Source organism: Trichoderma virens (assembly GCF_000170995.1).
Source record: "Trichoderma virens Gv29-8 chromosome Unknown TRIVIscaffold_79, whole genome shotgun sequence".
NCBI classification, from domain to species: Eukaryota; Fungi; Ascomycota; class Sordariomycetes; order Hypocreales; family Hypocreaceae; genus Trichoderma; species Trichoderma virens.
Window position 1 is genome coordinate 406673 of NW_014013670.1, and position 27935 is coordinate 434607.

General features: G+C 48.1%; 9 protein-coding genes across 9 annotated transcripts; 2 read left to right on the forward strand and 7 right to left on the reverse strand.

The window, feature by feature from the left end:
• Window positions 1–2: 2 nt before the first annotated feature.
• Window positions 3–3599, reverse strand: TRIVIDRAFT_112704 (uncharacterized protein; the record flags this gene model as incomplete). The annotated part of the gene is made up of 4 exons (XM_014099282.1): window positions 3–392; window positions 453–1674; window positions 1728–2335; window positions 2622–3599. Coding segments are annotated over 4 exons (3198 nt in total), but the record flags the coding sequence as incomplete, so codon positions are not given.
• Window positions 3600–4816: 1217 nt separating this feature from the next.
• TRIVIDRAFT_69087 (uncharacterized protein) lies at window positions 4817–8531 on the reverse strand (the record flags this gene model as incomplete). The annotated part of the gene is made up of 3 exons (XM_014099283.1): window positions 4817–4838; window positions 4880–8028; window positions 8115–8531. 3 exons carry the CDS (start codon window positions 8529–8531, stop codon window positions 4817–4819), a joined length of 3588 nt encoding a protein of 1195 aa, XP_013954758.1.
• Window positions 8532–9160: 629 nt separating this feature from the next.
• TRIVIDRAFT_58844 (uncharacterized protein) lies at window positions 9161–10207 on the reverse strand (the record flags this gene model as incomplete). Its single annotated transcript, XM_014099284.1, has 3 exons — window positions 9161–9590; window positions 9649–10057; window positions 10120–10207. 3 exons carry the CDS (start codon window positions 10205–10207, stop codon window positions 9161–9163), a joined length of 927 nt encoding a protein of 308 aa, XP_013954759.1.
• A 1112-nt stretch (window positions 10208–11319) lies between these two features.
• TRIVIDRAFT_192788 (uncharacterized protein) lies at window positions 11320–13017 on the forward strand (the record flags this gene model as incomplete). The annotated part of the gene is made up of 4 exons (XM_014099285.1): window positions 11320–11379; window positions 11454–12020; window positions 12079–12213; window positions 12286–13017. The coding sequence occupies 4 exons, from the start codon at window positions 11320–11322 to the stop codon at window positions 13015–13017; spliced, it is 1494 nt and encodes a 497-aa protein (XP_013954760.1).
• Window positions 13018–14641: 1624 nt separating this feature from the next.
• TRIVIDRAFT_16279 (uncharacterized protein) lies at window positions 14642–15667 on the forward strand (the record flags this gene model as incomplete). The annotated part of the gene is made up of 1 exon (XM_014099154.1): window positions 14642–15667. A coding segment is annotated over one exon (1026 nt), but the record flags the coding sequence as incomplete, so codon positions are not given.
• An 855-nt stretch (window positions 15668–16522) lies between these two features.
• TRIVIDRAFT_69091 (uncharacterized protein) lies at window positions 16523–17288 on the reverse strand (the record flags this gene model as incomplete). The annotated part of the gene is made up of 3 exons (XM_014099286.1): window positions 16523–16545; window positions 16712–16960; window positions 17174–17288. The coding sequence occupies 3 exons, from the start codon at window positions 17286–17288 to the stop codon at window positions 16523–16525; spliced, it is 387 nt and encodes a 128-aa protein (XP_013954761.1).
• Window positions 17289–17352: 64 nt separating this feature from the next.
• Window positions 17353–20008, reverse strand: TRIVIDRAFT_202804 (uncharacterized protein; the record flags this gene model as incomplete). The annotated part of the gene is made up of 3 exons (XM_014099287.1): window positions 17353–17392; window positions 17458–19506; window positions 19584–20008. 3 exons carry the CDS (start codon window positions 20006–20008, stop codon window positions 17353–17355), a joined length of 2514 nt encoding a protein of 837 aa, XP_013954762.1.
• A 395-nt stretch (window positions 20009–20403) lies between these two features.
• TRIVIDRAFT_223885 (uncharacterized protein) lies at window positions 20404–25194 on the reverse strand (the record flags this gene model as incomplete). The annotated part of the gene is made up of 5 exons (XM_014099288.1): window positions 20404–21737; window positions 21837–22839; window positions 22927–23415; window positions 23527–24915; window positions 24979–25194. The coding sequence occupies 5 exons, from the start codon at window positions 25192–25194 to the stop codon at window positions 20404–20406; spliced, it is 4431 nt and encodes a 1476-aa protein (XP_013954763.1).
• Window positions 25195–26142: 948 nt separating this feature from the next.
• On the reverse strand, window positions 26143–27171 carry TRIVIDRAFT_223886 (uncharacterized protein; the record flags this gene model as incomplete). Its single annotated transcript, XM_014099289.1, has 4 exons — window positions 26143–26212; window positions 26267–26514; window positions 26630–26775; window positions 26832–27171. The coding sequence occupies 4 exons, from the start codon at window positions 27169–27171 to the stop codon at window positions 26143–26145; spliced, it is 804 nt and encodes a 267-aa protein (XP_013954764.1).
• Between the last annotated feature and the right edge of the window lie 764 nt (window positions 27172–27935).

Sequence of the window (27935 nt, forward strand, 5' to 3'; positions counted from 1 at the left end):
AAGGCACCTCTCTTAAGCAGTAGTTGCACGATATCCTCATGCTCTCTCTCGGAAGCCAGTCGAAGCGCAGTACAGCCGTCGCCATTTTTTGAGTCAACATCCACCTTGCCCATATCGAGCAGTAGCCGAACTACATCGACATGTCCCTTACTTGCAGCTGCATGCAATGGCATCCATCCACCCTCGTTCGCGACCGTTGCATTGGTGCCTCCTTCAAGAAGTAATTCAACTATTTCAGCATGACCATCTTCGACAGCCCATCGAAATAGCATCGAGTCCCTTATTTTCTCTAATCCGTATTCATGTTCATATCCATCAATCTGCCGGAGTTCGTCTAACCGGGTCTGTGTATATATCCACTGCTTGGATAATTGTTCTTGTTTCTCTTTAACCTCTGCTTGCATTTTATATAGATGGTGAATCTCTCCAGTTTTATCATTTTCTTCCTCAACTAGAAAATTCTTTCTCATTTTGAGTTTTCTTAACTCCTCTTCGACCCTTTTCTGCTGTTCTTTATTTTGCCGTAATTGAAGGTTGATACTTTCCGTTTTCTGGGATAATAATTGTTGTTCCTTATCATTTTGCTCGTTTCTCCTAATCATTTGTACAGACTTCAACATTAGGTTAAATTTCTGCAACTCTCTATCCGCATCAGCTGGATGCGAATTATTGCTAGCTGAACTGCCTGCTGCTGGTAGTGATGGTAGTTCTTGGCTGTTCGTATTGAGTAGTCGCACAATGGCCTCGTGCCCGCCCTGGATGGCCCACGAAAGCGGCGTCAGCCCCAAATGATCTGCCGCCTTGGGGTTTGCGCCTTTGTCAAGCAGCAGCCGCACGATCGCCTCATGCCCGTTCTCAGAGGCCCACGACAGAGGCGTCCGATTGTAACTATCCTCTGGGTCCCAGCCATGTAAGTTGAGCGGGACCTGCACGGCTTTCTCGATCCCGAAGTATGCCGCTAAATGGAGTCCCATAATCTGCTTCGGAACGTTTTGGCTGTAGTGGGGCTTTCCCAACTCTTTGACGGCAAACAATGCTTGGCTCGATGCTTCGACCTTTGCTTGGTACTGTAGAAAATCTAAGACTAGTGGATCGAGGGTTGTTGTCTCGCGGACATGATGACCCCATTCATGGGCAGCATAATCGTAGAGCTGGTATGACCGCAGCCGTTCTTCAAACGCTTCATCCGTTGGACAAAACCCAGCCTCAAAGACGTCGAATGAGAGATAGGTCATACAAATCCTTGTAATATCGTCATTGGCATCTGGAAACCATTGTGCTTGCTTCTGCTGAAAGTATTCCTGCGCTGTATAATGGAACAGCCGGATAATACCGCCGGCTTCATCGATTGTGACTAACCCAGCGCAAATAGATACCAGGTCTTGGGCTTGTGGAAGATCCTCTTCGTTGAGTCTAGACTCACCGATTTCAACGGCAAGGGCGTGCTGGAGCTCCGATATAGTCAATGCTCGCTTAGCGCAAGTGATCCATGATAGCACAGCTTTGGCAAATTTGACGGATTCCGGGCCTTGGTGGTGTATCCTTTTCATAATCCCTTCGTACGCATGGCTGTACGCTTTCGAGCCCTTGGGAAGATTGTTCAACTTTGATCTGATATCCCGGCGTAACTTTGTGTCAAGGAGTGAATCTAGATCCAGCTTTGCTAAAAGAAACCTGGGGCTGATTAGCTGAGTAACATTTACTGGTTCGAGTTAGGTTATACATACATCCCATCCGCAGCTCTCGTAATTTCTGTCGAGGCTTCTGCTTGCATATCGCGCAAAGTAGCCGATCCCCCCTGTGAAATCTGACCGTCTACGTATCTGCGTATATCGTCATCGCTAGCACGGATCTCCAGCCGAGTGCTCCCGTCGAACTTGTCTGTGACGTCCGGGATAGACCTTGACGTCGCAAAGATACTTGCTCCGCATCTTTGAAAGTCAAAGAGCCCTTTTATGAATTCCGTTTGGCAGTTGTCGGATGCCTGGCATTCGTCGAGAGCATCTATAATGATGAATACTTTTGAGTAGCATACTCTAATCACGGACTGGAGGACCTTTGAAATCTTATCCAACGAGGGACGCGTCCCTTTTCCCTTGTGTTGATCGTAAAGGTCTTTCACACTTGCTGGTAGGGAAGACTGCCCTCGAGTTAGTTGCTTTAACAGACTTGCAAACAAGTCTTCGACCTTATGCTCCTCTTGTTGCCAGAAGTTAAAATATATGTAGGCAATTCCAACTGACGGATCATGTGCGAATCGTGAGGTAAGGTTACTAATCACAATGGCTGTGAGAATAGTCTTCCCAGCTCCAGGCATCCCTGGACAGAACAATGTCTGCTTGTTGGTCTTGATCCATGTAGTAAACTCGATGGAGTCTAGAAGCCATCGACCTGTTCCTTCTTGGTGCGTTTTGATATATTTATCTTGTTGGGAGCCATATTCCCTTGGGGTAAGCCAATTCAAGATTTTTAGATCTTCGTCTCTTTCAATTATTGAGGTCATATGTGCAACGTCTGCTCCAGTTTGGGATACAATATTGTACACTACATAACATTTATTAGTTGCCTTCTGTAAACTTGACTCGGATTACCAACTAACCTTGGCCAAGCATGTCTTTTACCGAAGGATCTCTTTCAACATCATCTGGCTGCACAAATTGCAAAAGCTCCTTCGCCAAGGCTGCTGCCATAGCCGCTGAGTGTTCCTGCCAATCCTTATTCTTGTGCGAATCGGCATAGTCACAGATCCCTCGGATGACGACACAAGGAAAATTGTTCATCAGTCCCGCCGCTTCCATCTCGACACAGAGAACATGGCCGCCAAGGTCCTTATTCAGCTTATTCCTGAAAGCAGCATCCTTGATGACCTGGTTGCCGGACGCGATCAGGCCGTAGTGCACGCGCGCATCTCTAGGCTTCCTTTTGACAATCTTAGTCTTGTCGCAGAATCTACAATTTTCTTCCTCGTCGCCCTCGTCCTCGTCATCTGGAGTACTTTCATTGACATGACCGTAGTCTGCCTTGAACAATACATCCTCGAGTGAATCTGACCGCAAATACTTTGGTACCAGCTTCGGCCAGTTCGTCCGCAATGCCTCAAGGTATTCAGGTATTTTGGTCCCAACCAACTCATGTTCTGTCTCCAGTTTTGACAAGGCCGTAAGAAGTGAGGTGGGAGGATTGTTTAGCGATCCGGTGCGCTCGAAGCTGCCATTTTCTCTGGCCTTCCCCATATCCCATTGGACCACACCAGGAAACTGTCCCACAGGTGTGCTAATCACTACATCACCAAGTCTGACTTTAGGCGGAACGCCGCCGCCGATACCGACCATCAAGCCAAACTTAATGCGTGGAAAGGTAGAGATCATCCAAGTAGCAACAGTCGCCGCGGAGTTGGTACCGAACTGCCCTTTGGGTAGACAAGCAATCACAACATTGTGCTTGCCTATGGACCCCAGAGTGTAATTGTTGGGATCGTTCGGGGGCTTCTGAACAGCGGGGTGTCGGTTATCCAGCATAGCTGTCGCTGCTGTCTGCTCTTTTGGCAGCGCGCAGACCCATCCTATAGTGTAATCGTCGTGGGATTTGGACATGGTGGTTGCCATGACAAAAGGACAGGCGACCCAAAGCGTGGTTTTGGTAGAGAAGCGGAATGAGGAATCTGATGTCAAACAGGCTTCGGGTAATTGTATGTGGATTCTTGGTGAATGCCTGACAGTAAACTTGCTTAAAGAAGTTATCAAAACTCCAGCGTCTACCAAGCCTACCAAAAAGAAGAAGAACATAAAACTGCTACAGAAATTTCCATCAACGTATTCTCTCAGATGCCTGCAGAATCGCTGGTGCATTTAACATCTCCGGCACGTATTAGCCTACGAGCGAAATCGTCACTGCTCAATCTTGCTGTGCACTCTTACTGCCTGATCCTGCTGCCCAACCCTACTGCCGATTGCTCGAATTATAAGCAGTTGTGGTACCACAAACTAGCCCCCAACCCTATATCCCACATAAGTGCATGCAGATGCTCTTCCAAAGAAAGCGGGAACCAATAAGATTTGCGTTCGGTGAAATACAATGGACTAGAGTTAAGGCATCAATTTGGGCCCCAACTATCCGCTTGATATGCAACCTATGATACGATAAGTGATTTTCGGCGGAGCCTTCTTCAACCAAGCGTAGCACTTTCGGGGTGGCTCGACTAACTCCGAACATACCATCAGAAATCTAGCTTGTCTAGCTGCTTCAAGGACTGCAACTCAAAAGGAAGCGTGGGAAATACTTAGCCTAGTTACTCTAGTGTGATTTCGTTTAAAATAAAGCCACTACAGTAGTACTGTCAAAGGCGAAATGGGGTCTCCATCTGTTATCAAATGAGGATAGTGGTGGTGGTCATGGACTAGGCAAGGACCGCACAGGGTACCGGGACTGTGATATTGTGATATCGTGACATAATGACCAGAGCCATTCCTAGCCGCGACAGCATTACACATTCAGCCTCCAATCCAAGTATATACTGGCGCATTATGACATATACAGCTTCAAATCGACCTTTAGCACCCACAGCGTTGTATTGAATTATGCAAATATAGCTTTTTCTTCCATCTACTATACAATTGGCCGAAAGGCACCTTTTAGATTCTATTTAGAATTCAGAACTAGCATAAAATAATTACAGCTATGATCTATAAAACAGCCCAATGCCAATCAATGTAGGAGAATGCGCAGTGGGCAGAGACAAGATGCTTATATGGAGTAGCTAGCATACACTTATTAGATATCGGTAGACTTTGTAACCTCAGTTATTATCCTTATTTTATCATATTCTCACGAACGTGGCTCTATTCCGATATAGTATATACCCTCAATAGATTCTACTTACCGGCGGGCAAAGAACCATAGCCCGTGCAATGCAAACGGTGCCCAATGGTATGGCTGTTTATACTGATCACCCAGCTTTCCAGTCCTCATATCAGAGATTGTGCTTCTCATGGCTTGTGCTATATGTATGACATCGCTCTTGCCGTCTTTGGGCGATATAGTCTCATAAAAGGCTTTGCTGAACGCTCGACCAGAGGCGCTCAATACCGGCCACTGACATCCCAGGACTGAGGTTGCGCCGGCGTAGAGTAGCGCGGGGATCAGTCCCATCGGCTCGTCGCCTGGGGCATAGTCTTGCGTGCCCGAATCGCAGGCGATGACGGTGAAGTTGACGCCGCCGCCAGTGCGAGGCAGGCGGGCTTTGAAGAGATCGGGAACAGAGAGCTCGTCCATCCCGAGGCCAGGCCTGTCTGCCTCCACTTCTCCGGAGAAGAGGTCGGTGCCGTCGCTGAGGACAAGTGATGCCTTCAGCACATCATCGTGGGCGTAGCGGGCGTGTCCGTGGTAGTGAACCCATCTTGATGTTGACACCCTCTCAAGAAAGCGCGGCCTGGTCACATCGGAGCCTAGTAAAGCGCTCCCTGGAAATGACGACGCTAGAGATCGGACGTGATCGAAGATGCGACTACGTTCTGCCTCCCGCGACAGCTCTTCAAACACGGCGAAGAATGAGGCCTCGTCCTCGGAATCACGTCGGACTGGTGGCGAATCAGATACCGAATTTGATCGGTTCAGACATTGGCTGAGCAACGCGGCGCTGGGCGAATACACGACCAAGTTTCGCTCGATCAAGGGTTTGCCGCCGACGGACAGCGCGTGCAGTGGCATTCTGTTGAGAAGACCTGAAGGGGAAAGTATCAGGAGATTGTCTTCCTGAGTCATCTCGGATAATCCATCAAGGAGCCCACTCATCGTGTTGAGAAAACGGTTTCCGGTCTTCTTGCTCAGAGGCGGATCCGCTAGTTCAGGGTATTCGAAGGCTTTGGAAAGCCATGTTTTGACCTCGGTGAGTGACACGGAGAGCTGTTTTGCCTTGGTTTCTCCATCAAGTTTCCTGACAAACAAAGTGATAAGAGAGCCGGTAGCTGAAATGTTCCAGTCGACAAAATTAACCCGATCCGGGGCTATGTCCGTCGAAGAGAGTGCAGCCTTGATATCATCGGCGTTGATGTCGAGACTCAGCATTCCATCTCGAATTTTTGATATCTCAGCTAAAAGAGGATTACCTGCCATTCTGCTTCTCACCGAGGCTAATCGCCGGGCAGTTATGACATAGTTGGCTCCTGGCTCGCTCAGTGCCTCCAGCGCGCTTTGTTCGGCATTCAAGAGATCACAGGCCTCTTGGTCGACATTTATCTTCTGCATCAATCGAGGTGGAATAAGAAAACCCGGTCCGAGGGAGTCTGAAAAGGCCCTGGCCTTTCCCTTTTGAAGCCACTCCCAGGCGCCACGAACATCGTCCAGGCGCATTGCCAAGCCAAGTCCAATGCCGTAGAGTTTGATGCTCACTCCCTTGGCAACAAGAAGCCTCTTATTCATCAAAGATGCAAGTCCCTTTGTCGGCACGACACTTCGGCGCATGTCATCGCAGATTCTCTCCGTCTGGTTCAGCTCACTCATGAACGCTCGGAGGAGCTCCCTGCCCGAGGCTTCTTCCATGGTTGCGACTAGGCGGTTAAGGATATCCCATACGAAAAGAGTGCATTGAAAAGTCGGTTCTGTGCCGTTTGTCTGTCTGTACAGCTGAAGGGCTTGAGTCGCGAGGTCTAACGAAGACCAGATCAGCGCCAAAGCTGAACGCAAGGCATCATCTGATGTCAGCTTGCCGGATTTAATTGCATTTGAAGCACAAACATCAGCCTGTATAGATGCAGACAAGAAAGCCTGCGCCTTGGCCATGGGACTGGCAGAGGTGATTTTCTTCACATCCTCCAGGTAGTGCTGGGACATCTTTAGGGCTGATGGATAGTCTTCAAGAAGCATTAGTGTCTTGATTTCCAAGTCCACGAGCTGACTTCGCTTCAACGCGTCTGCAGATTCAGGTATGTGCTTTCTGACGCGCTCGATTAATAGCTGCCCGTGGGATGCCCCGACCGTTTCGGGATGCTGGAACGCGTTAAAGAAATCCCAGTTGCCGATCTGAAGACATTTTTGGACTTCCCCAAAGACATAACCATTCTCGGCGTCCTTATCGGCCCATTTTGCCAAAATATCTTTAGCCGAGTTGAGATACTCTTCGGACTTGGTCGGATCCTGTGTGTAGAGCCTCGACATGTCGAATTTCCGAATGCCTACCAGGAACGCTGCATTGGACTGGACCTCGTAATCCATGCCGGTCATGGCGATAGTTAGGCTTTCTTCGGCGGCTTGAAGCGCCTCCTCGTGTCTGTCGAAGCTGGAATATATGGTGCTGAGCATCAACGCCATGCTGCTGTGGATCGTGGGACCGATCTCGTTCGGCACATTGGCGTAATAGGACTCCAAGCTCTGCAGGGCAAAGCCGTACTCCGGTGCCCTCAGCGCTGCCTGTGAGATCGCTTGGACCAATGCAATTTGTTTTAGAAACTCGCTGCCTGTTTCATTGATCTTGCGCTGTAGAAGCTCAAGCGCGCGTACGACATGTTCGGAGTAACGATCGAGGACCATTTCTGGAGAAATAGCGGTCACCAGACAACGTATACCATTCTGGTGGTGGCCGACTTGGAAGTAGCGATTGGCAATATCTGATTTGAGAACAAATTTCTCGCCTCCAGAGGTGCTGCTGTCAGCAGACACTCGAATTAGGTCGAGGTCGATGACACCAAATCTGTGATCTAGTTTGGTAAACAGTTGTTGTGCCTCATCAAGAGATTGATTAGCCTTTGCTAACAAGCCTTCTTCTGTGGACTTGAGCTGAAGTTGAGCGATGTCTGCTAGGGTCATTGCCTTCTCCGTTTCCCAACCAGGTTCGCTTAGAAGCAAGAGGAAGTCTTCGAGCTCATTCAATGCCCTGTTTGGATCGGCAATCAAGTTCACCTCGAAGTAAAGCAGAAACCTAGCTTCACGGATGCGTCCTGCTGATTGGAGGGTTCGTCTGAGGGCTGAAACTTGCAATGTAGCAGTAGCTTTAGTGGCTTTCTCGTCGAGAAGGCCTTGCTCGGCAGCCACTATCTGTATCCTCCAGTAGTAAAATCTCAACAAAACCTGAGCTATTAGCTTAGTCTTAGAACGTTGTTTGGAAAGTTGTTATGACGAACATTATACTCGGTAAGGATATTGTCCCTCTTCTCACCGTCAGCAAGTTTCCAAGTGCTCCCTAGACGTTGAGCGGTTTTCAATGCCGTCTGGAGCTTCGAATATCTCAATATCCCAACATAATCACGGAGAATTTCAACTAAGGCGGTCTCTTCGCTGTCGATAGTTGGTACTGTCTCTGCGCATTCAGTTTGGAGTGGCGAATGTGGGAAAGCCTCATCAAAGATCTGGGCAGCCGAGGTAGTACAACCCTGGACGAGGAAGAGCAGAATAATCTCAATTGCGATGCTAGCTAAAACCCTTTTGTCATTAGGAAGACTCTTGATGAGATGCTCCGCCTCAGAGAATCGTCCGTTTGCGCGGTGCGATCTGATGGTTGCGATGATTTCTTCATTCTCTGCCTGAGAAATCGGGGTCATCTTGTCATCGTTTGCCGTCTGCAAAATGTGCTCTTGGGTATCACTCTCGAGAAGATTTCGATTCAGAAGCAGAGTTGGGGTTATATACGAAAAACATTAAAGCTGGCAAGAGAGCGGTAATTAGATGTAAATAGCTAGAGCTTCGCAGCCTGGCCCTGGCTACATGTATGTATCATGTGCGTAACGTGATAGCGCTACTTCCCATGCCAAACCACATGCGACTAACCCATGTAATGCGCAATCCCGTGACGAGAGGTAACCTTCTACAAAACATGGACTGCTTCACATGCTCCTTTACATCCATTACTACTTTGCACAGGCACTACATGTACATGTATTCAGCGCAACTACTTCGATCCACTCAGCGCTGACACACCTATAGAGTCTATCAAGTCATCAGTGTGAGCCGGCTATTAGTTTATATACATTGGATGTATTAAACATAAATCAGCATACCTAGATACATCCCTAAGCCATAATTGAGAGGTATGCTTGGTTACGATAATTATATATATTTCATTTGTTAAAACAAGGGATCATTTTTAGTCTATTCGCTATGATATGTATTCTTCTATTCGTACCTAATGTGAGCATCTCATGGGACAATACTATGTACCTATGTATGTATACTACACCTTCTTCTTCAACCCAAAACCCACCAAGGCGTGTCTTGACATAATCGCCAACGCTGATCCTAGCAGAAGCGACACCCCACAGAACACAATCGTGCCGGAGAAATGTCCAGCCTGGTCATTGACGATGGCGCCACCGATGGGGCTCCCGATCAGGACGCCGATAGAGGCCACCGCATAGAGCGAACCGGTGCGTGTGCCCAGCTTGCGAATGTCCGAAATGGATGCCACCATGGCGGGAACAATGGACAGGAAGCACCCAGAGGCGAAGCCGTACAATGCGCCGTAGACAATCAGCGGTGCATTGGAGCCCGCGGGCAACCAAATGGCCAGGGTGACGATGCCACCGAAGACGGTAAGGAGGATCATGACATTGAAGACGCCATAGCGATCGCCCAGGTGAGCGGGGAGGATACGACCAAATGTGCTACATACACCCGTTAGCCTCACCAAATATCGCCTGAAAGGCTGTGGGAAATACTCACGATGCAGCATTCATGATGGAGACCAAGTAGTCGGCCAGTCCCGTCGACATGCCTTCCGTCTTGGCCTGCACGATGATAAAGGTAAACGGCAAGAAGGCACCCAAGTAGATCATGAATGCAGCCGCGGTGAGAAGCAAGAAAGGTCGCTCGGCAAAAGGCGTCACAAATTCCATCATGGAAAACTTCTTCCGCGGCGGAGGCAGTCTCGACTTGATTGTTAGGTTGCCAATGACGAGCAGTCCGAGAAACAAAAACGCCGTAGACCGCATGGCCCAGCCAAAGCCGACACGCACGACGAGGCGATCCACCATGATGGGCAAGACGACACCGCCAAGACTAGATCCGGCGGTGACGATGCCGAAGGCGAGGGCACGGTGGACGCGGAACCAGGTGCCGAGGGCGGCGATTGCTACCGGTGAGTTTTGTTAGATTGAATTGGTAGATATGAGGGGGGGACAATGGGATGCATACGTGCGTAGAAGAGGAACGAGCAGCCTGTGGCGCTGCAAATGCTCTGGGACAGCAGAATCTGGTAGTACTCCTTGGAGATTGAGGTCATCATGAGCCCAAACACATGAAGGAAGGAGCCTAGTAAGACGGGAATCCGGGGACCGAACTGGTCGGTCATATAGCCAACAACGGGACCCTATCATCATGTCATGTCAGGATAGGTTCAATAAGGTAGAGGTCGAAAGAACAAGCGTACGTACCCAGAAGAAAAGCATAAAGGATTCGAGAGAAGAGATCCATGCCACGGTGCTGGGCGAGTATGAATTGAGTTGATGCGATTGGTAGTAGTCTTGGAAAATGCCGATACCTACACGACTTAGTTAGTACACTGACAGCTTGAGTGGTGTTTATTTTTCTTAGCACACACAATTGATCCATCCGAAACTCGCAAACACGGAGCAGAACCCCCCCAAAACGACTAGCCATGCCTCCATACCGCCATCGGGTGGAGGGCCAAAGTCGGGGCCTGTGGAGGCATCTTGCTGTTCCTGCTGCTGTTGCGGCGCCTTTTCGACATCTGTGGTAACATCCTGCAGCTGGTGGTATTGTTCTTGAAGCGTTTGGTTTGAGGACGATGGGTGCTTTGTATCGTCCGCTGGAGACGCCATTGCGGCGGCAGTCATGGAAAGGCGAATGGAGCGAGCCTATACTCCGTGGTTGTGAGATATATACATCCAGAGTGAGCCCCTTTATCTGTCTTTCCGTGTCTCAAATCAAAAATGTCGCGTCCTTTATATATCTGGGCATTCATCGCCTTCCTACGTCCACATCTCCAGTCTGGAGAACCGCCAGTGTCAAAGAGCGGTGTTCCCTGTCGCGCATCTCGAGCGATGGTGCCGAATCTGGTTTAAACCGCCTGGTGCCGCCGAATGACGTATCCGCTATGAGATGCAGAACCCAAGGACTTTTCCTGTCTTTATTTTTCTGAGAGACGGAAATAAATCCAACATCCTTGTCGAATCCCCTCGCTCCTTGGTACCGTGTTGAGTCTAGCGTGTCTAAGCAAACTCTCCGCGGCTCCAGTTGCTAAATGACTTAACAGGATGACGGCCCACCAGGCTCACTTACATCTCTCAACACATTCATTGCCATGACACGATGCGGCCATTACCGTGACATGATACGACAAACACATTACGAATCGCCTCTGCGGTCCAAGCCATGGTCGGAATACCGGGAAAGTCAAAGGCTTGCCTGGACTGTAAGAGGCGTCGTGTCAAGGTCAGTGCCCACCGGTCAGACACTCCCTACATATGTATCCCGTCCACATCAAGATCTAACTCGACCCTCTTCAGTGCGACTTGACATTGCCTTGCTGCTTGCGATGTGTCAAGGCTGGGATTGCATGCCAGGGCTACGAACAGGCCGTTCTCTGGGTCAACAGAACCCCAGACCATCCCAATGTGACCGCCCTCTCCGTCATATCCGACACCCAGCTATACCAACGCCAACAGCGCTCTCCATCCTCAGAATGGCTTCAAATTGTCAATCAGCTCCGCTCCCAGCTCTGCCAGCCATTCTATGACACGACAAATTTCAGATCCCAGGCTCTGCGCGTCCTTCAGGGCATTTACCTCCCCCATCCACATATCAACCCATGCCACAACAGCAGCGAACCGACCCCCTCGCACTGGATCAAGGCTGTGTGCCAGATGCAAGCTCCAAGTGACGCCCTCGACCACTCTCTTGTCGCCTTTTGCGCCGTCCAGGTCTGCTTGTCCGGTGATTCGTACTTGTCTCAGGACGAAACGTGCCAAATCTACAATCACGCCCTCAACAAGGTTATCGAGGATTTGGACCTTCGGCGGGCAAGGAACAGTGACGAGACACTGGCAGCCATCGTGGTCTTAACGACATGTGAGGTACGCTTCCAACTTGAGAGTATATTAGTAGAGTATGCAGCTTACTTGGAGTATGCAGCTGTTTGTTTTCCCCACAAACACAAGCTGGAGTGCCCACGCGCAGGGCATATCCGAGCTCCTTCGCCATCGCGGCGTGCCGGAGCAGGTCACAGTAAGATGGCGAAGCTTATGCGTGCGATTGTGCCTCATATGCGTAGGTGTAACTATATAATCGCCAAAATCACCATCATGTCGATTCTCCCGCTGACGCTGACCTCCCTACTAGGTCATTCAAGGGCTGATACAAAGGCGTTCCCTCAGCCTTGAACCAAACAGGTGGCGATTTCTCATCGGTCCTTCTGGTTCCGACGGGTCCTTTGTCCGACTGATGCATTTAGTCGTCGATGTCCCATCTATGCTGCAAGAAGCCTATGCACTCCTCTCAGGCAGCAACAAGCCCTTGGAGGCCTCGCAGTACAACACCCTCCTCATGCAAAAGTTTCAAGAGCTCGACACTTGGCGGCACCTTCGCCAGCGCGAACACGATCCCTTGTATTGGTCTGTCATGTCCAGGATGGATAACCCGGCCGACGAGGGATACGCAGATAAGCTGTTTCCATTTGCGCTGATGTTTTCATCAATGGGCAATGCTAGTGTATGGATGTTTTGCTCCACATTCATGCTACACATCCTTGAGACCGCCTTGCTCCTTGAAGAGCTGAAATCCACCAAACCAAACGGTGTCAGCATCTCTTCACTACCACCGGACGACTTCTCAAAATGGGCAGACGCAGACAGGCTGGCTCGCATGCTCTGTCAGAGCATCGAGTTTTGCTGCCGCATGGAGAACGGTCTCTTTGGGATCCAGGCGACGTGCTCCACGCAATGGACCTTGCGTCGATACTTCCGTCGCCGCGGCCTCGCCAGGGAGTTGGAATGGTGCCGGAGGATCAAGGATATGAAGGGGCCTGGGTCAATATGCGGGATCGATTTGATGCAATTTGGGCACGAATGGTGACTAGACTTTCGGTGCTTTTCTTCTTTTCAACATAAAATCCGCCTGTTACCAAAACTCTTCTGACGAGGGCAAGACTCTTGACCTTATAGAGGGTTCAAGATTGATTTCAAGTCTGTTGGCACATATACTCAGCACGCTTGATGCGACTCGGCCGAATGATACTCCTAAAGTCCTCCGATGCAAGTCAGGTCGACAATGGCGTCAAGACTAACGATTACTGTCCCCCTGATAAACGAAAACTCCATACCCCCATGTGTTACAGTGGAGCTTGAGGAGTATCTAGGCGACGACATCTTCTTGCTGGCGGCGTGGCATGTACCACTGTGACAGATTCCTGCTTGCCATTAGTACTTCTTTAGCCGCAAGCGCTACATCGGATCGGATGATAGCCTGTGCGTTATTCAACTTGGAGAGTTGTTCAACGAGTCCTCGGAGGAAATTCCCTAATTGACGAATCCGTCATGCACGCTCCAAGGTACTTCCTGCAAAATCTACTGGATACAGCAGACCAGGCGCCAAGCCACGGCTTGCGGTACACCATATCGACTGCACAACTCATACGCCCTGGTTGATGGCAAAACATGATCACGTCAAATTTTTTTCTTCCTCAGTGCCCGCTTAGGGCTGCTGCCATGCACTACACCTCGAACGACAAGTTTAGAGGCTTGGCCTCTATCCTAAAAGTATATCTCACATCCTATTACAATAAGCCCTGCCATGTGCTGTGCGGCGCACTTGAAGTGTTGCGCCGTCAAGAATTCACATGGCATATATTCGCCCGGGTATTCCCTTTTTGGTATACGATTAAAGAACTAATCACGTTTTCCCGTGATTCTCCGTCATCTGTTAAAGCAGATTTAAATACGGATAGAAGGCTATGATAAAGAAAGCGGCCTTTGCCGGCCACCACCTAAAATGCCGGCCCGTATTCCTTTTTGGGCATACGACTATTAAACTTCTTCATAGTGGGTCTATCATGTTGTACCATGATTCATCGTCGCCTGTTGACGCAGGACTGATTCTCTAAATCCGATGGAATAAAGCGACCATTGCTCCGTTTAGTTTCATATTTGTGCTACGATACGTAGGAGACTTGCATAGAGTCGATTTTTTGAAAGATATAACCCCTCATAATGACAGCACGGGCTAAGAGCACAATAGCAATTGGTCTTTATTGCCATAACCTTATCCAAAGCGTGCAAACTGAACAATCATCAAGTCAAGTAGTAGAGAGGTAAAGAGAATTGCATGTTGCTTTCTTTGAAAGCAAGAAAAATACTGTGATATTTTGCACGAATAATAAGCGTAGTGGAAGAAATGGGGGTTTGTTGCACGAGGTGGATCTACCAGGAGATAGGTGATTCTTGGGATAAAAAAAAGCTGCCAAGGAGGAGTTAGACATTCCCAAGAGCTAGGAAAATATCCGAAAACCAGAATAATACCATTAAGCAACCTCCTGTGAAGGAGATAAGATCAATGACTTGGGCCTAAGTCCGGACCATTGAATCTTCTCTAAATATAAATATATCCTTCTGTAGGTGAATCATCACAAAACCACTCTCCACGAACATTGAACTAGCACAAAGTCCTTTAGTTGATATCTCCTCACGAGCTTAAAAAGATGGCTCCTTCCGATCACACTCTTCTTGTCACAGGCGCGACAGGTTATGTCGCAGGCCATGTTATCCACCAAGCCTTGACCAAAGGCTACAACGTTCGAGCTTGCGTTCGATCCGAATCGGCCAGGGAAAAGATTCTCTCTGCCTTTCCCAATTATAGCTCGCAGTTATCTTTTGCTTCCATCAAGGATATCACCAACGCGGAGTTCTTCAGAGACGCGTTTGCCGATGATGCTGTAACGGGTGTTATCCATCTTGCTTCGCCTGTCCACCTCAGTCCAGAGGATAACAGACGTGACATGCTCGACCCCGCGATTAACGGTGCGAGGTCGATCATTGAAGCAGCCAAGATGTTTGGTCCTTCCGTGCAGCGTGTCGTGAATACCTCTTCCATGGCAGCATTGCTGGATGTTTCGCAAGGCCTACGACCTGGTTATACGTACACGGAGAAAGACTGGAACCCGATGACTTATGACGAGGCTGCTGAAGCTGATCCTCTTTCAGTGTATTGCGCTAGCAAAGCCCTGGCTGAAAAAAGCATGTGGGAATTTATGGAAAGCGAAGACACCAAACCAGCATTCTCATTTGTCTCTGTCAATCCTTCTGTGATCTACGGTCCAGACTTTTATCCTATCACGAGTCTCACGGGCCTCAAACCAACCACCGCGCGTGTCTGGGCGCTGGTTGACGCTCCGGCTGTACCTCCTCCAGACTATGCTGGGGCAGTCGACGTGAGGAATGTCGCAGAGGCATTACTGGCCGCTTTTGAGACGCCCAAAGCCGCCGGGCAGCGCTACCTCCTTGCGAAGCACTTTGACTGGCAGACAGCTGCAGATGCTGCTCGTGAGGCATTGGAAGAACCTGACAGAAGTAGGATACCGGCAGGATCGCCTGGTTCCATGAGCGATGGAGCATGGAGATCTGTGACTTATGGTGTTGACGGATCAAAAGTGGAGAGAGACTTGGGCTTTAAATACCTACCATTGAAGGATACGATGGGCGATGCTATCAAGCAGTTGCTAGATGTGGAAAGGAAGATCGCAGAGAAGCAAACTTTGTAGAAACACTAAACTCAGATACACAATCTATGGGTGGGGATTGCGTATTTTCACTTTGTCGTATCTGCATAGTGAGATAAATAAGATCAGATAGTGGAACCATTTCAAGATAGAAACTGTTTCGTCGGCTTGATTGTATGCTCTATTGCCTGAGTCTGAAATCTATTCATATCTGTCGCCAATCTTGTTATAGCAAATATGAACTAACCTGTACGCTTGAGCTCTATCTATTTGGCCGACGACTTAGGTATCACGACCTCCAATGCAAGGGACGGCTGCTTTTTTGCCAGTACTACGCTAAATTAACTCAACTCATTGCTGCATCAAGAAGTTCATCTCTCTGTTGCCAGGTTGCATGAAGGCACATCGAAGTCGCGATAAATTACCAAGAATAAGTTGTTTAAAGATTTTGATACCGGTTAAATATGCAACTTAGTCAATTCTTTATGACACTAGTGAAAAGAGAAGAGGGCGATGATTCTAAGCAATAGGCTTCTAAGTACCGCCCTGATTGCTCCGAGTCATGCCTGGTGCTATCACGGCTACTGCCAGTACACACAACACAGGATAAAGGGAATAGGGAGCATAATGGCAACGTCTCACTAACTGTATTGCTAGGTTTGTAGGGCTGCTGAATGAAGTGATTACTCCTGCAGACGGGGACTCTTACTAGATGCTTGGTTGATGACAAATTCTGGAGGGCATGGACCTTATAAGACTAGAAGCACTTATCCTAGTTAAATGTAGATAAGGAATGGATGAAACGGAAAGCAGAATATTTAGTAATCCATCTGTAAATGTAAAAGTTGATATATCCCTTCAAAATGATCATCGCTTAGAGTAAGCATTTGCTATATTGAATGCAGTAGCATTTTATGTTCCTCCTCTGCTATTCTACAATATATATGCTCAACTTTCAAGATGAACTGGGAGGCCCAATTCCCACGTCTTCAAGACGGCATACGCCAAGTTTCTCATCCGCCAGTATGGACAAAGTAGAGAAGTCAACTCTCTCACATTCGCGAATGTGATTATTAATTCCCGTGGTGTTTAAACTAGACACGGCAAAGGATTCAAGTGTAGGCTCAACGATGATGCTATTGGACAGGATGTCAAAGTCTTGGTTAATGAAGCGGTGGCACGTCATTGAAGCGGGATTTGATCCATCTTCCCAAAACAATTGAACATAGAAGCGAGCTTTGGAGTAAGGCTTGCTGCTATCCATTTCAGTCAGCTGGCGAACGCGAGCGACAATGGGCTCTTTTTCTATGTAACCTGTAGGAAGCATTCTGAAATAATGTTCGAGAAGGTGTTTCAGGTTCACCTCCGCCATAATTATCGCACCGTAGTTTTCTGTATTAACAGGGTCCAGTTGTAAGATTCCCTTTTCATCTTCTTTTTCAAATGAAGCCATTGTATACAAAAGATGACTTATTTCAAAGAAACTTTTATAAGATTTGCCACCTTCGTAAGTCATACCCAAGAGAAAAGATGTTCGTTGGTCTAAATTCGGTGCTCGTTCTAGAACTGCTACCAAGACTCGCAGGCATTCATGAAGCATTGTTGTTGTATCGACTGAGTTGATATCGTCCATGATGAATAGCTGGTTGTATAATCCTTTTATAACTGCGCTTATTATAGATTCACATGCCGCAAATTCAGGTGGCCTTGTTGGATAAGAATGTTCCGTGTAGCCGCCTAGTGGTGAACAGTAGAGACAAATATCCAGAGAATTTATGTCGCCGCCCAAAGACAGAACATACTCTTCCCTATCCGAAAGACTCCACTCCCGGCCATATCTGAGAGCTTTTCCAAACATAAAGTCCCTTAGGAAACGGGTGGCATATGACGTGCCTTTATCATCTACACGCGATTGTATGAACTCATTGAAGGCAGAATTTCCAAGGAGTAGAGCTTCAAGGCATGGGAGAGGATACCATTTTGGTCGGATATCCCATGGCAAAAGACCAGCCTCGAAGAGACCCTCAAACATATGCAGCAAAGCAATATTCGTATTGGTTTCCGACGCGGAATTTTGTCCAAATATTTCGCCTAAACACCAGCAAAAGTAATGTAACGGTCCGTTGAATCCTTGGCTTAGTATTCTTCTGGCGGATTGTAGTTCTTGGTGATATTGAAGCGAACGAAGTTGGCAGAGAATAATACTTGCCAGGTCTACATCAAGGCGATGTGTCTGGCTTTGTGCTAATATGCTTTTTCCGACTTCGGTGTCCTTCAAAAAGTCGAATAGAGTTCTGTGTATAAAGTCTATTTTATTTTCCAGGTATTGAATCAATTGTTCGGGTTCTAATATGCTTTTCATCTTCATATTATATTCCAATACCGGGTCAAACCCCAATTGATTAGTGTTTTTAGTGACGAGGAGCCCTGCAGTTTTGATAGAGATGCCCTTTGTTGTATTCGCACAGTTCTTGTTTAACTCTGAAACTGGCAACTGGTATGATTTGTTCAAGATGTTTGCCTTCATCTTGTCATTTGTGGCGAGCGTAAGTTGAAAGGAACTCAGGCGCCAGTCGATGTCGCTGTCATAGCATTGGCTATACTTGTCCAAAAATGACTGATTCAAAATAAGCAAACTGAAATATCGTGCCGCTTCCTTTTGGTATATGTCTTTGTCTTCTCCAAGTCTACTCCACATGTCCGCAAAGAGCTCTTCAAGTTTGGATGGCAATTTTGATAATCGTAAGCGTATTTCATGTTGCGCATCATTGTTTCGAAGGCCTCTCTTCACACTTTCAAGTGCTATGACGAGCCAGAGATATATTCCCTCGGCTTTTTCAACAAGCATATTTCTTAAGTCCTTTAGGAAACCTGATTGGTATCTCTCATCAGGTATAGGAATGCCTATCGATGCAAGCTGTAGCATGTCATCCCTGGTCAACTCGTGGAGTTTGAATCCGTCATACACGGAGAATTTTCGCAGAAAGATGTCCTCACCCCGACTAGAAATGCAGAGCTTGGCATTAGGTAGGTCAATCAGAGAATCTAAAAATTGGAAAATTTCCTCAGTCTCAGTCTCAGTCGCTTCGTCAAGTCCATCAATTAGAAAAAATATCGATCTTTTGCACTGGATCAACATGGAATGAAAGATGGTTTTTAGCTCTAAAATTTCCCAGTCTCCTATTGTTTCTTTGTGTTCAGCAAAGAGAAATTGTGACAACACATGGTCAACAAGATTATGTTCGCTGGATAATAGCTGGTGAGTTAAAGAACATAACAGTCCCTTGAGATTCTTCTGCAGGATATTTCCGGGCTTCCAGAAAAAGTGTGATATAATTAGCGTATTGGTATTCCATTTGTCAACCCCTCTCTGCGTGTTCTTATGCTGAAGGAGAAACTTCATAAGCGTGCTCTTTCCTGAGCCAGGCTTTCCTTGAATCCAGAATACTCGTTTATCGGATTGAAGCCATTGAACAAAATTCCTCCAAGCGGCTGCTGAGCTTGAAGTGGAGTTTTCGTCTTGATCAAGTGACTCAAATATCGAAACGTAAGTTGCTTCGTGGGCAGGTTTGAGCTCAGTGCGCCGGGAATTCATAGATTCGTATTTCAAGCTGCGAAGGAGGGAAGATTTCATTGCTTCATATTCTACCGCAGAGTGGATATCAATAATGGATTGTTTCACACGAGCTTCGGATTTTCGGATCTGTTGCCTTGTCTGATTGCCGTCACGAGCAATAAGATTGGCTATTTCTGTGTGACCCGCTGCAAGTTGGGAAATAAAATGTTTCATGGTATCCGAAAGATTGGCAAAGCCCTCACGCTGCTGAATCTCTACAGCATCGGCCTTCGAGCTGCATAGAGTGTTGTGTGAGTTTGCTAAAATACAAAGGCACAATTAGAAACGATGGTGATTGAACACTAGGCTTACCATAAACGGAACAGAATATGCGCCTCTAAAGTCTTCTGGTATTTGCAAAATCGGTCATAGAGTTCTGCGACTTTTCTTTTGCGACTTTTGGCTGTGTATACGGCAATCATCGCCTTCACCCAATCACCAGGCTCGTGGTGCTGAGTGATTTCTTGTATCTCTTTTTGTAGCTCTTGTGCGGCTTTGTTGCATTTCTGAGCGATTGCGTGGAGTTCTTTTTCCTCCTTCGTCTGCTGTTTAATAGAGCCAGAATGACGATTCATCTCAATTAATAAACTCTGAATGGATGCAGTGTTTTCTTCCATCTGACTGTCAGTCGTCGGGCGACCGTCGTAGACATCCTTGCAGAGGGTTAGGACTTCTTTAGTAAAGGAGATGACCTGCATAACGCTGCAGGCCATCGATAAGGCCTCGAGTCCAGACATTTTGATCAATTAGATTGTGTTATGCAAGCGACGGCGCGAAGAACTCAAAGTTGAACTGAAGTTTGAGGTGGGGGCGGGGAAGCAGCTGAAGCCTGATATCAGCTTTTTGGTCTCGTGAAGGTGATTGGAGACACCAGACGTTAGACCACATGCACGATTACTATTGGACGAAAATGAACCACACCCGAAACTTCGAGTATAACCCAAATCAGATATAGAATCCATGGTGAGCAGGAAGCCGCAGCGAAGGCCAACCAGAGACAATCAGACAGGCAGAAAGAGTCCATCGCAACACGCAGAGCGAAAGGAAGATTTATATATTAAACTGTCTATTCTATAATACAAATAATAAAAATTTCTACAACGCTTTTAAAACACCACCTCCAGTTCTGTGGTTACTGTGTAGGCGTAGCCTTGGTGGAATTCCAACCGGGCAGATCCTTGGCTACCATGGCGAGCGAGACGCACGACCGGGCAACACCGCCAATAACGGTGTATGTCAAGTCGGAATCCATCAGCTTAGACGCACCGGTTGTTGCATCAGAAACGAGGAAGATTTTGTTTAGTTGGCCTTCGATATCGCAGAGAAAGGGATAAAAGATGTGTTGAGTGCTGTCCATGGCCACAAGAACCGTCACTCCCGTGTCAGTAACTGTAGGGAACAACATGATCATCTCAGCACCGATGGGAATGGCGTCCCAAGTGCCCAATCGCAGACGTGAAGCGCCTACAGCAGAGATAGTGCTGGGAAAGTAGTACAAAATTCGACCGGCCGAGTCACCATACACTAGGGAACTGGTAAGATCCGCCGTGAAGGTGGTGCCGTCGGTCAGGCTATTCATTGATACAGAACTACCGTTTACATGGGGGTTGATCAGCAGCTGGCCAGTTGCATCGCGGATGGTGATAGGGGCAGTGACGTGATCTGAATCTGGGGAGCTTGTGGTGGTGCTGATTGCAGTGGCATCAGTTGAAGTGGCTGTAAGAGAAGTCGTAGTGGAAGCCATGGAAGTGACTTCAGTTGAAGTGGCTGTAGAAGATGCAGAAGCAGTAGGCGTGAGAGTGAGTGTATCCTTAACAAGAATCTTTGCGTTGGCAGTACCGCTGGCAGAAGCACTGGTGGCCACCGTCGTTGCGCATTGGACAAGTTCAACTCGCTTGTGCGGCGATGACACCTTTCTAAAGCTTCCGATAAGAGAAACAGGCGCAGGTGAGCTGGGTAGCCCGTTAGAGTATTGAAGACAGTCAGGCAAAATAAAGTTGAGTTGATTGAAGATGAAGTTGACGCCAACACAACTGCTATCAGTCGCGCAAGAGTTTGCGCAGGCATCGGCGCTGTTAAACTTGAAGGCCCTCTCAAGGGTTGACGCATATATCGAGTAGCAGTTGAGCTGGAATGTTGTTCCACTTGCAGTACAAAACTTGCCATCGTCGTTTGCACAGGTGAGAGAGGCACAATTTGGACCGCTAGGGGGGACAGATGTGGTGCCGCCAGTTGGAGCAGAAACAGTAGTTGAAGGAGGTGCGATAGTGAGACTCTTGCCGATGCAGCCAGAAGCAAAGACAGGAGCATTATATTCGTCCAGCCTGTATTTTCCCTGGCCAATATCAGAGAGATCCAGAGTAACAGTATTCACTATCCCAACACTCCAGTGAATTCCGCAACAGCTATCCTCGGGATCGGTGTTGACTTCGCCGTTGTTGACCTCGTTGGTGAAGTCGTATTCCACTATACAGAGAGAAAGAAAGTCATCATTGTTAGTCTGCGATCGATTTGACGAGAATATACCGAGGTTGACAAAAAGAAAGGAAGATATGGGTGACTTACTGCTGGCACGAACACCAGGGGTATCGACAAGCTTAATCTCCTTCTCGTATTTGCCATTGAGGATATTAAGGCCAAAACCAAGGCTAACAGGAAGTCCAAGAGTAGAGTTGATGGTCAAGCTGCCGTCGGCCTGAACTGTGTCGCGGATGTTTGGTGTCCAGCCTGACTTGGAAGAGCTACGAGGGTTGAGGACATCTAATTTAGCTGAAAGCTGAGTCCATTCCATATCAGCGCCAACTAGATACTGTCCAACAGCGCTGACATCCAAATCCACAGATACTCCAAGGGACAGCACAGGACCAATGGTGAGAATATCAGGGATTGACAGCCCAGGCAGACCTACGGACAGGAAGTCATACTCCTCCTTGGGGTTCCATTGAGCAAAGGCATTCATGCCGAGATACAGCCCAACATCCAAATTTCCATCCATGGATAGCTGGGCTTTGGTGAGGCCCTTCAAGATGGAGAAAGAGGCGCTACCAACCAGCTTAAGTTTGCCATTGGCATGGCAATCGACGCACCAAAGCTCAACGCTGGGCTCCGGATCTGCTTCGCCAATGATGACACCCTTAATCTTGTCAATGGCCTCGTTCTGAGCATTCCAGTATTCGCCCTTGTCGGGGGTCCATGTATAGAACTTGAAGCCGTCGCCCCAAGGAGAGTCATCTAGTGTGCTGTTTGGTGGAGCAATTTGTACAGGAAAGTCAAACGATCGGTCATAGTCACCAGTGATGATGAATGTTGCAGCTGCAATCAACCCCTTTGCGAAACTCTCAGCCGCTCCTAGGATTGTATTTCCAAGGTTCTTCAAGTTGGAAACAGCATCTTTTCCAAGTGTCGTAGCAGCGCTCACGATATCATTGCCAATAGCCTTTGCTCCATCCTTAACTGTATTAACTAGTGTCGTAGCGGCATGGCTAACAAAAGAACCAATTTTGCTAAGCAAACCTCGGTGCTGAAGGTCACTGACTTGGGTTCCAGGTAGCACGGTTGCCAAGGTGGCCTGTCTGTGAATTAGTACCTGCAGCCTGAGAGACAAATACGAAAAAGAAAAAAAGGTAAAGAAAGAAAAGAGAACCAAGATACTTACATCAAGATCTTCGTCTGCAATTGAATAGTAACCCAGCTTATTATTAAGACAATAATGGAAATCAGGTCCACAGTAAATTGCTGGTAACCCGTCAATCTCATTTGAACCAGGAGCGGTACATCCATACGCTGCCGCAAGTTCAGGATTTGGCTCAAGGGTGGGCACAGATATCTCAATAGAGCCAAAGTCGACGCCGGCATCTTGGGCAATGTCGGAGGCTGACTCGATAGAGCCGGAACAGCTCACCGACTTGCTTGCATCGTCAAAGCTAATGTGACTAGCAACAAAGTAGACGTAGTGGCCATCTGAACTGCATCCAGAGGCAGCGGCGATTATGATCAGGGTGTTGCTACTACCCTCAGCTTCAGCCCAGGATTCTTTAGCGGCATTATAGGCTGTAGCTCCATTGAAGTTGGCGGACAGACTCTTGTCTAAGTCGCAGTGGATGTCAAGGATGTTGATTGAGTTATCTAGTATAACCGAAGGATACTGGAATGTCACGTTGACACAGACTGTGGGAGAGTTGACCGCATTCGGATCATTCGATCCTAGTGATGTGCCCCCAAACCAAAGCTAGGAAACTTCCTTCGGTGTGATAACCTCGGTGCTTGCAACATCGACGTTTGGAGGCGCCAGCGGACGAAGAGTCACAGTTGGCTGAGCTGGGAGCGTGAGGGGGCCAGGTGGAATTTGGGCGGTACCGCTGGGAGCTGGAGAGCCGGTAGTAGTCTGAACAGAACTTGACGATGTGGTATCTGAGGCGGTTGTTGGAGCATCTGTGGTACTTGTTGAGCTGCCCCAGTTGGAGTCAGTCGTAGGTGTTGACGGAGTCGTGGTCTCAGATGGAGCAGAAGTCGCAGCAGAGGTCGTACCAGAGGAGCTAGTAGAAGTATCACTAGGGAGGCTGATAGTGGTATCGCTAGAGAAGCTGGTAGAAACATTGCTAGAGGTAGTAGCACTAGTGGAAACCTGGGAAGACTGGGGACTAGTCGAGGTAGTCGAAGCTGTAGTAGTCGATGATGTAGTCTTCGTGGTAGATGTCGATGTGGTCTTCGTTGTGGATGTGGATGTAGTCTTTCTAGTAGAAGTAGATGTAGTGTGGGTTGACGTCTGCGGTAGCTTGCTGCTCAACACGGCAATCTGCCCGTTTGCGCGTGGAGAAGATGGCGAGAGTGTTTTCTTCAGCCAGCATTCGCCATCGTGATAGGCAGCAGCAATACATCCGCTGGTCTGATCACACCATGTGATGCAACTGTTGAAGTTGTTGAGCTTCTTTGACGCCATGTCAGCACCGGCGCGGTCCACATTGCAAGCGACGGTAAAGCTTCGACCGCTTGGTTCCTTGATCTGCTTGCCATTCTGACCCGGGCAGAGTGAAGGTGGTGGGCTTAGTACGGAGTTTAGCACGGCAAATTGGCTGTTTGTTCGCGTTGTAGAAGCTGTGAGCTTGCTCTTCAGATCGGCCGTCATGATAGACAGAGGCAACCAGCCGGTGGTCTCGTCACACCAGGCAATGCAGTCTCCAAAGTTAGCCAGTAGCTTGTTCCTCAAGTCACTGCCAGGATGATCAGTATTACTGGAGACGGTAAAGGTTCTACCGCTGGTCTCCTTAACCTGCTGGCCGCTTGGGCCCGGGCAGAAAACTGGATCGGCTGGCAACAACGCGGTCAACACAGTAGTGCTGGCTCCAGTGCCAGCAACTCCCGATTGCAAAGATTTCTTCAGATAACAGGTTCCAGACCGCCAGCTAGCAGCGACACAGCCCTTGGCCTCATCGCAGAGGAGGATGCAGTTAGCAAAGTCCAGCGTTTGGATAGACTCGATGTCGCCATGGAGATGGTTAACTCCACACTGAATAGTGAAGTATCGCCCATCTGCCATCTTCACCCGACTGCTACCATCTACCGGACAAGTAATCGGGGTTGGTACATACTGCACACGGACTGCACCAGTCACTTTGCTATTGATGACAGCGGCATTGACGGAAGACTTCAGTCAACATGTCTTGCCAGAATAGGAGACGGCTCGACACGAAGCTTGAGTTGAGCAGACATTGATACAGTCGTGAAGGCTGCTGGCGGTAACGGATTTGTAATCTCCTCCATGGTGGTCAAAGCCAGTCTCAACAGAGAACTGAACGCCGTTGTTTGCACGGAAGGTCTGAGATCGTACAGCTATCTCGTTGCTTTCAGCCACCGGGATGGCATGGCTAGCAGCCTCTGTCGCCAGAAGCAGAAGCGCGGAAGCGCCAGCGAGGAGAAGGCGCATATTGCCGAGCAGTTCCGGTGATTCCCAAGACCGGAAGCCGTCGTTGGATTGAGTAACGAACTAGATCTGCTTGGGCCCCTCTCGAGGGAGTAGATGGATTTAAGCCCTTCGTATATCAAGGGAAACTTCGCCCGGCCATGTTCCGTAGAAGCCGCTCAATAAGGCGCAGAGTTACATGTCTGGCCATGGGTCAAGGTCATATCCATGATGCCATTCCGAGAGTAGCATTGAAACTATTGATAAAATAAGTTGTTTTTTGAGGCCATCGTGAGGATAGCGCCAAGACTATTGATAGGTCCCATAAGTTTGTGACAGTTTGGGGAACGTCACATTGACGCTGGCCGAGCTGAAGGCCCGTTTCCCCACAGAGGGACTGAACTTAGACATATTAAAGATGGTGGCCTATGAAGACCTCAAGGCAGCTTTGACAGGAGCCGTCCCGAGCGTTCCTGGATCAATCTAGACCTCGATCTCTCCCAATCAAGACGCACGGCACGTGTGGGCCAAACCGAAATGTCGGCCAGTAGACTGGATACGGAGTAGCGTATAGCAGCAAAACATGAAGAAGATATTTCCGTGGGGCTCTACTAAGCGTCTGACTTGTGCTAGTAATGATACTAGCGGTTATAGCAGTCGTGTTGTTCATGAGTCGGGTTAAACCCGAATACCGCCCAAGGCTCGATTGGGTTCAGCCAGCCTCGATTTGAGAGAAGCTTATATCAGCCGGGGCAGGGGTAAAGGAAGAGAATTCACTGATTTGGGGCAGTACGAACATTCGTAGTCATATGGCAGTTGTTATGATTGGCCATCTCCGACAATTACCACGACTCGTCAACGTTCTGTGCCTGGAAGAGGCGTGACGCTTGTGTTGTGGCGTAACGCCCGAAAAATAGGCATATGATAAAGCATAGATTTAGCCTTATCGGCACACTGTCAATCAACGGGTGTTCATGTTGTGGGTAAACTTGTAGAGCTTGAGATGCTTCCGCTCACAAACACCACGAGTACGGCCGCATACCTAAGTAAAATCTAGTGAGTATTAAGTGGAATTACAATTGCCGAGATGACTTACGCTGCTGTAGATGCAAATATCTCGGCTCTTTTTGCACTGGTCATAAGGCCAACGCTCAAGGCAAACAACGCCGTGAACGCAGCAATCATGCCGAGCTTAGAGGCATCACTAGTGACGAAATAGAGACCTGTGATGGAGCCGACTAACAGGAGTGCAGCTACAAGAATGCTAATGATGGCAGTTGCTGCAGCAATGGATTTCTCATGATATCGTCCAACACTGCAACGGTTATCCAAAGAGATCTCTTCCTATCAGACCATTAGCAGACTTTTCATGGGTTTGGATAAGATTGCTTGCCTTGATAGGCCAGTATCGCCTTAAGAAGATGGATAGATAGTCGGTTTCTAACGAATGAAGACCGACAAGATCATTTGGGTCATCCAAAAAAGTTTTTGAGAGTCCACCAAGAGCAGGGCGTGGTTTGTTGAACCATTCTCGATATGCAGTAAGAACACGCTTGGAGGGTCGCTTCAATTTTGCTATCTCACTTTGTAATAAAAGCGCTTCGTCTGAATAGCAATTAGTTGATGTTTTGGGTACATGAAGTATTGGTCTGAAAACGCACGATATTCTTTTAATTTATCCCGCATCTTTACAATTAGGTTCATGCGGATTCGTGCTTCCTCATTACCATTCTTGTACTGCCGCTCTAGTGTTTCCCATGTCATAATAGTGTCTGCCAGGCCCATATCGTCGCTTTCGGCGTCGTTTTTATCTGTTTGATCGAGTTGCTTTTCAAGAACGAGAAGTTCAGATTGTAGGTATAGCAAATTTCGAGCCGCAAGCTCATCAAACTTGCGGTAAATGAATGATTCGCTATCCGGGTCAAATGCAATCCATCTTGCAACCTGCGCAAACCCCTCCTTCCGGTGGTAGTCGCTACCGCTTGAATTTTGCGCTCTCATCATTGGCCTGCGGAGAAAGAATGATAACTAGAGGGCTAAAATATTTTGCAACCTGGGCAGCTATACTATATGTAGAAAAACCTGTCGGCGAAGCCAAGAGCTGCGACTGAGGAGTAACTAAAAGCCGAGGGAGTGCCTGCTAAGATGGCGAATATGGATCAGTCATGAACTAGGCCTAGGTGGCAAAAATTTAAAAATCACCAAGAGTGTTTGTCAACGACTGAAGATAAACGAGACGGTGGGTAGACAGGATTCTGTCTGTGAGATTAAGACACTTTGTGGTGCTAGGTACATGTGAATTTACATGCAAATATGAGAGCCTGAGACAGAGCCTAACGTGGCGCAATGCAGCTCACAACATGGCTGCCTAGTTCCTACGGTTGTTATGTCAGCTCCCTTAAGACCTATTCCCCAGATCAAATATTTCTCCTCCAGGAAAATATTTACCTAAACAACAGCGAGATCACATCAAGGGGTGGCGACGATACCGTTTCATCACGTATTTGTTTCCGCTACCCTGTCGAAGTTACGAAAAGCGTCCGGCGAGATGATGAGTAACATTGACGTTTAACTAGACAACAAGCAATTGCGATTATTAAGAAAAAGACGGCGAGAAATGGGACAAAACAAAACCGTCGACCAAACCTTCAGGATGCACGAGAGCGAGACAGACAATGACACAAGAAAGAAGCCTTTGTCTCCGTCTAGTTCTCCCCCGCTGCCTACATCGAGTAGACGGAGGAGTGGCAGACGGCAAGCGGATA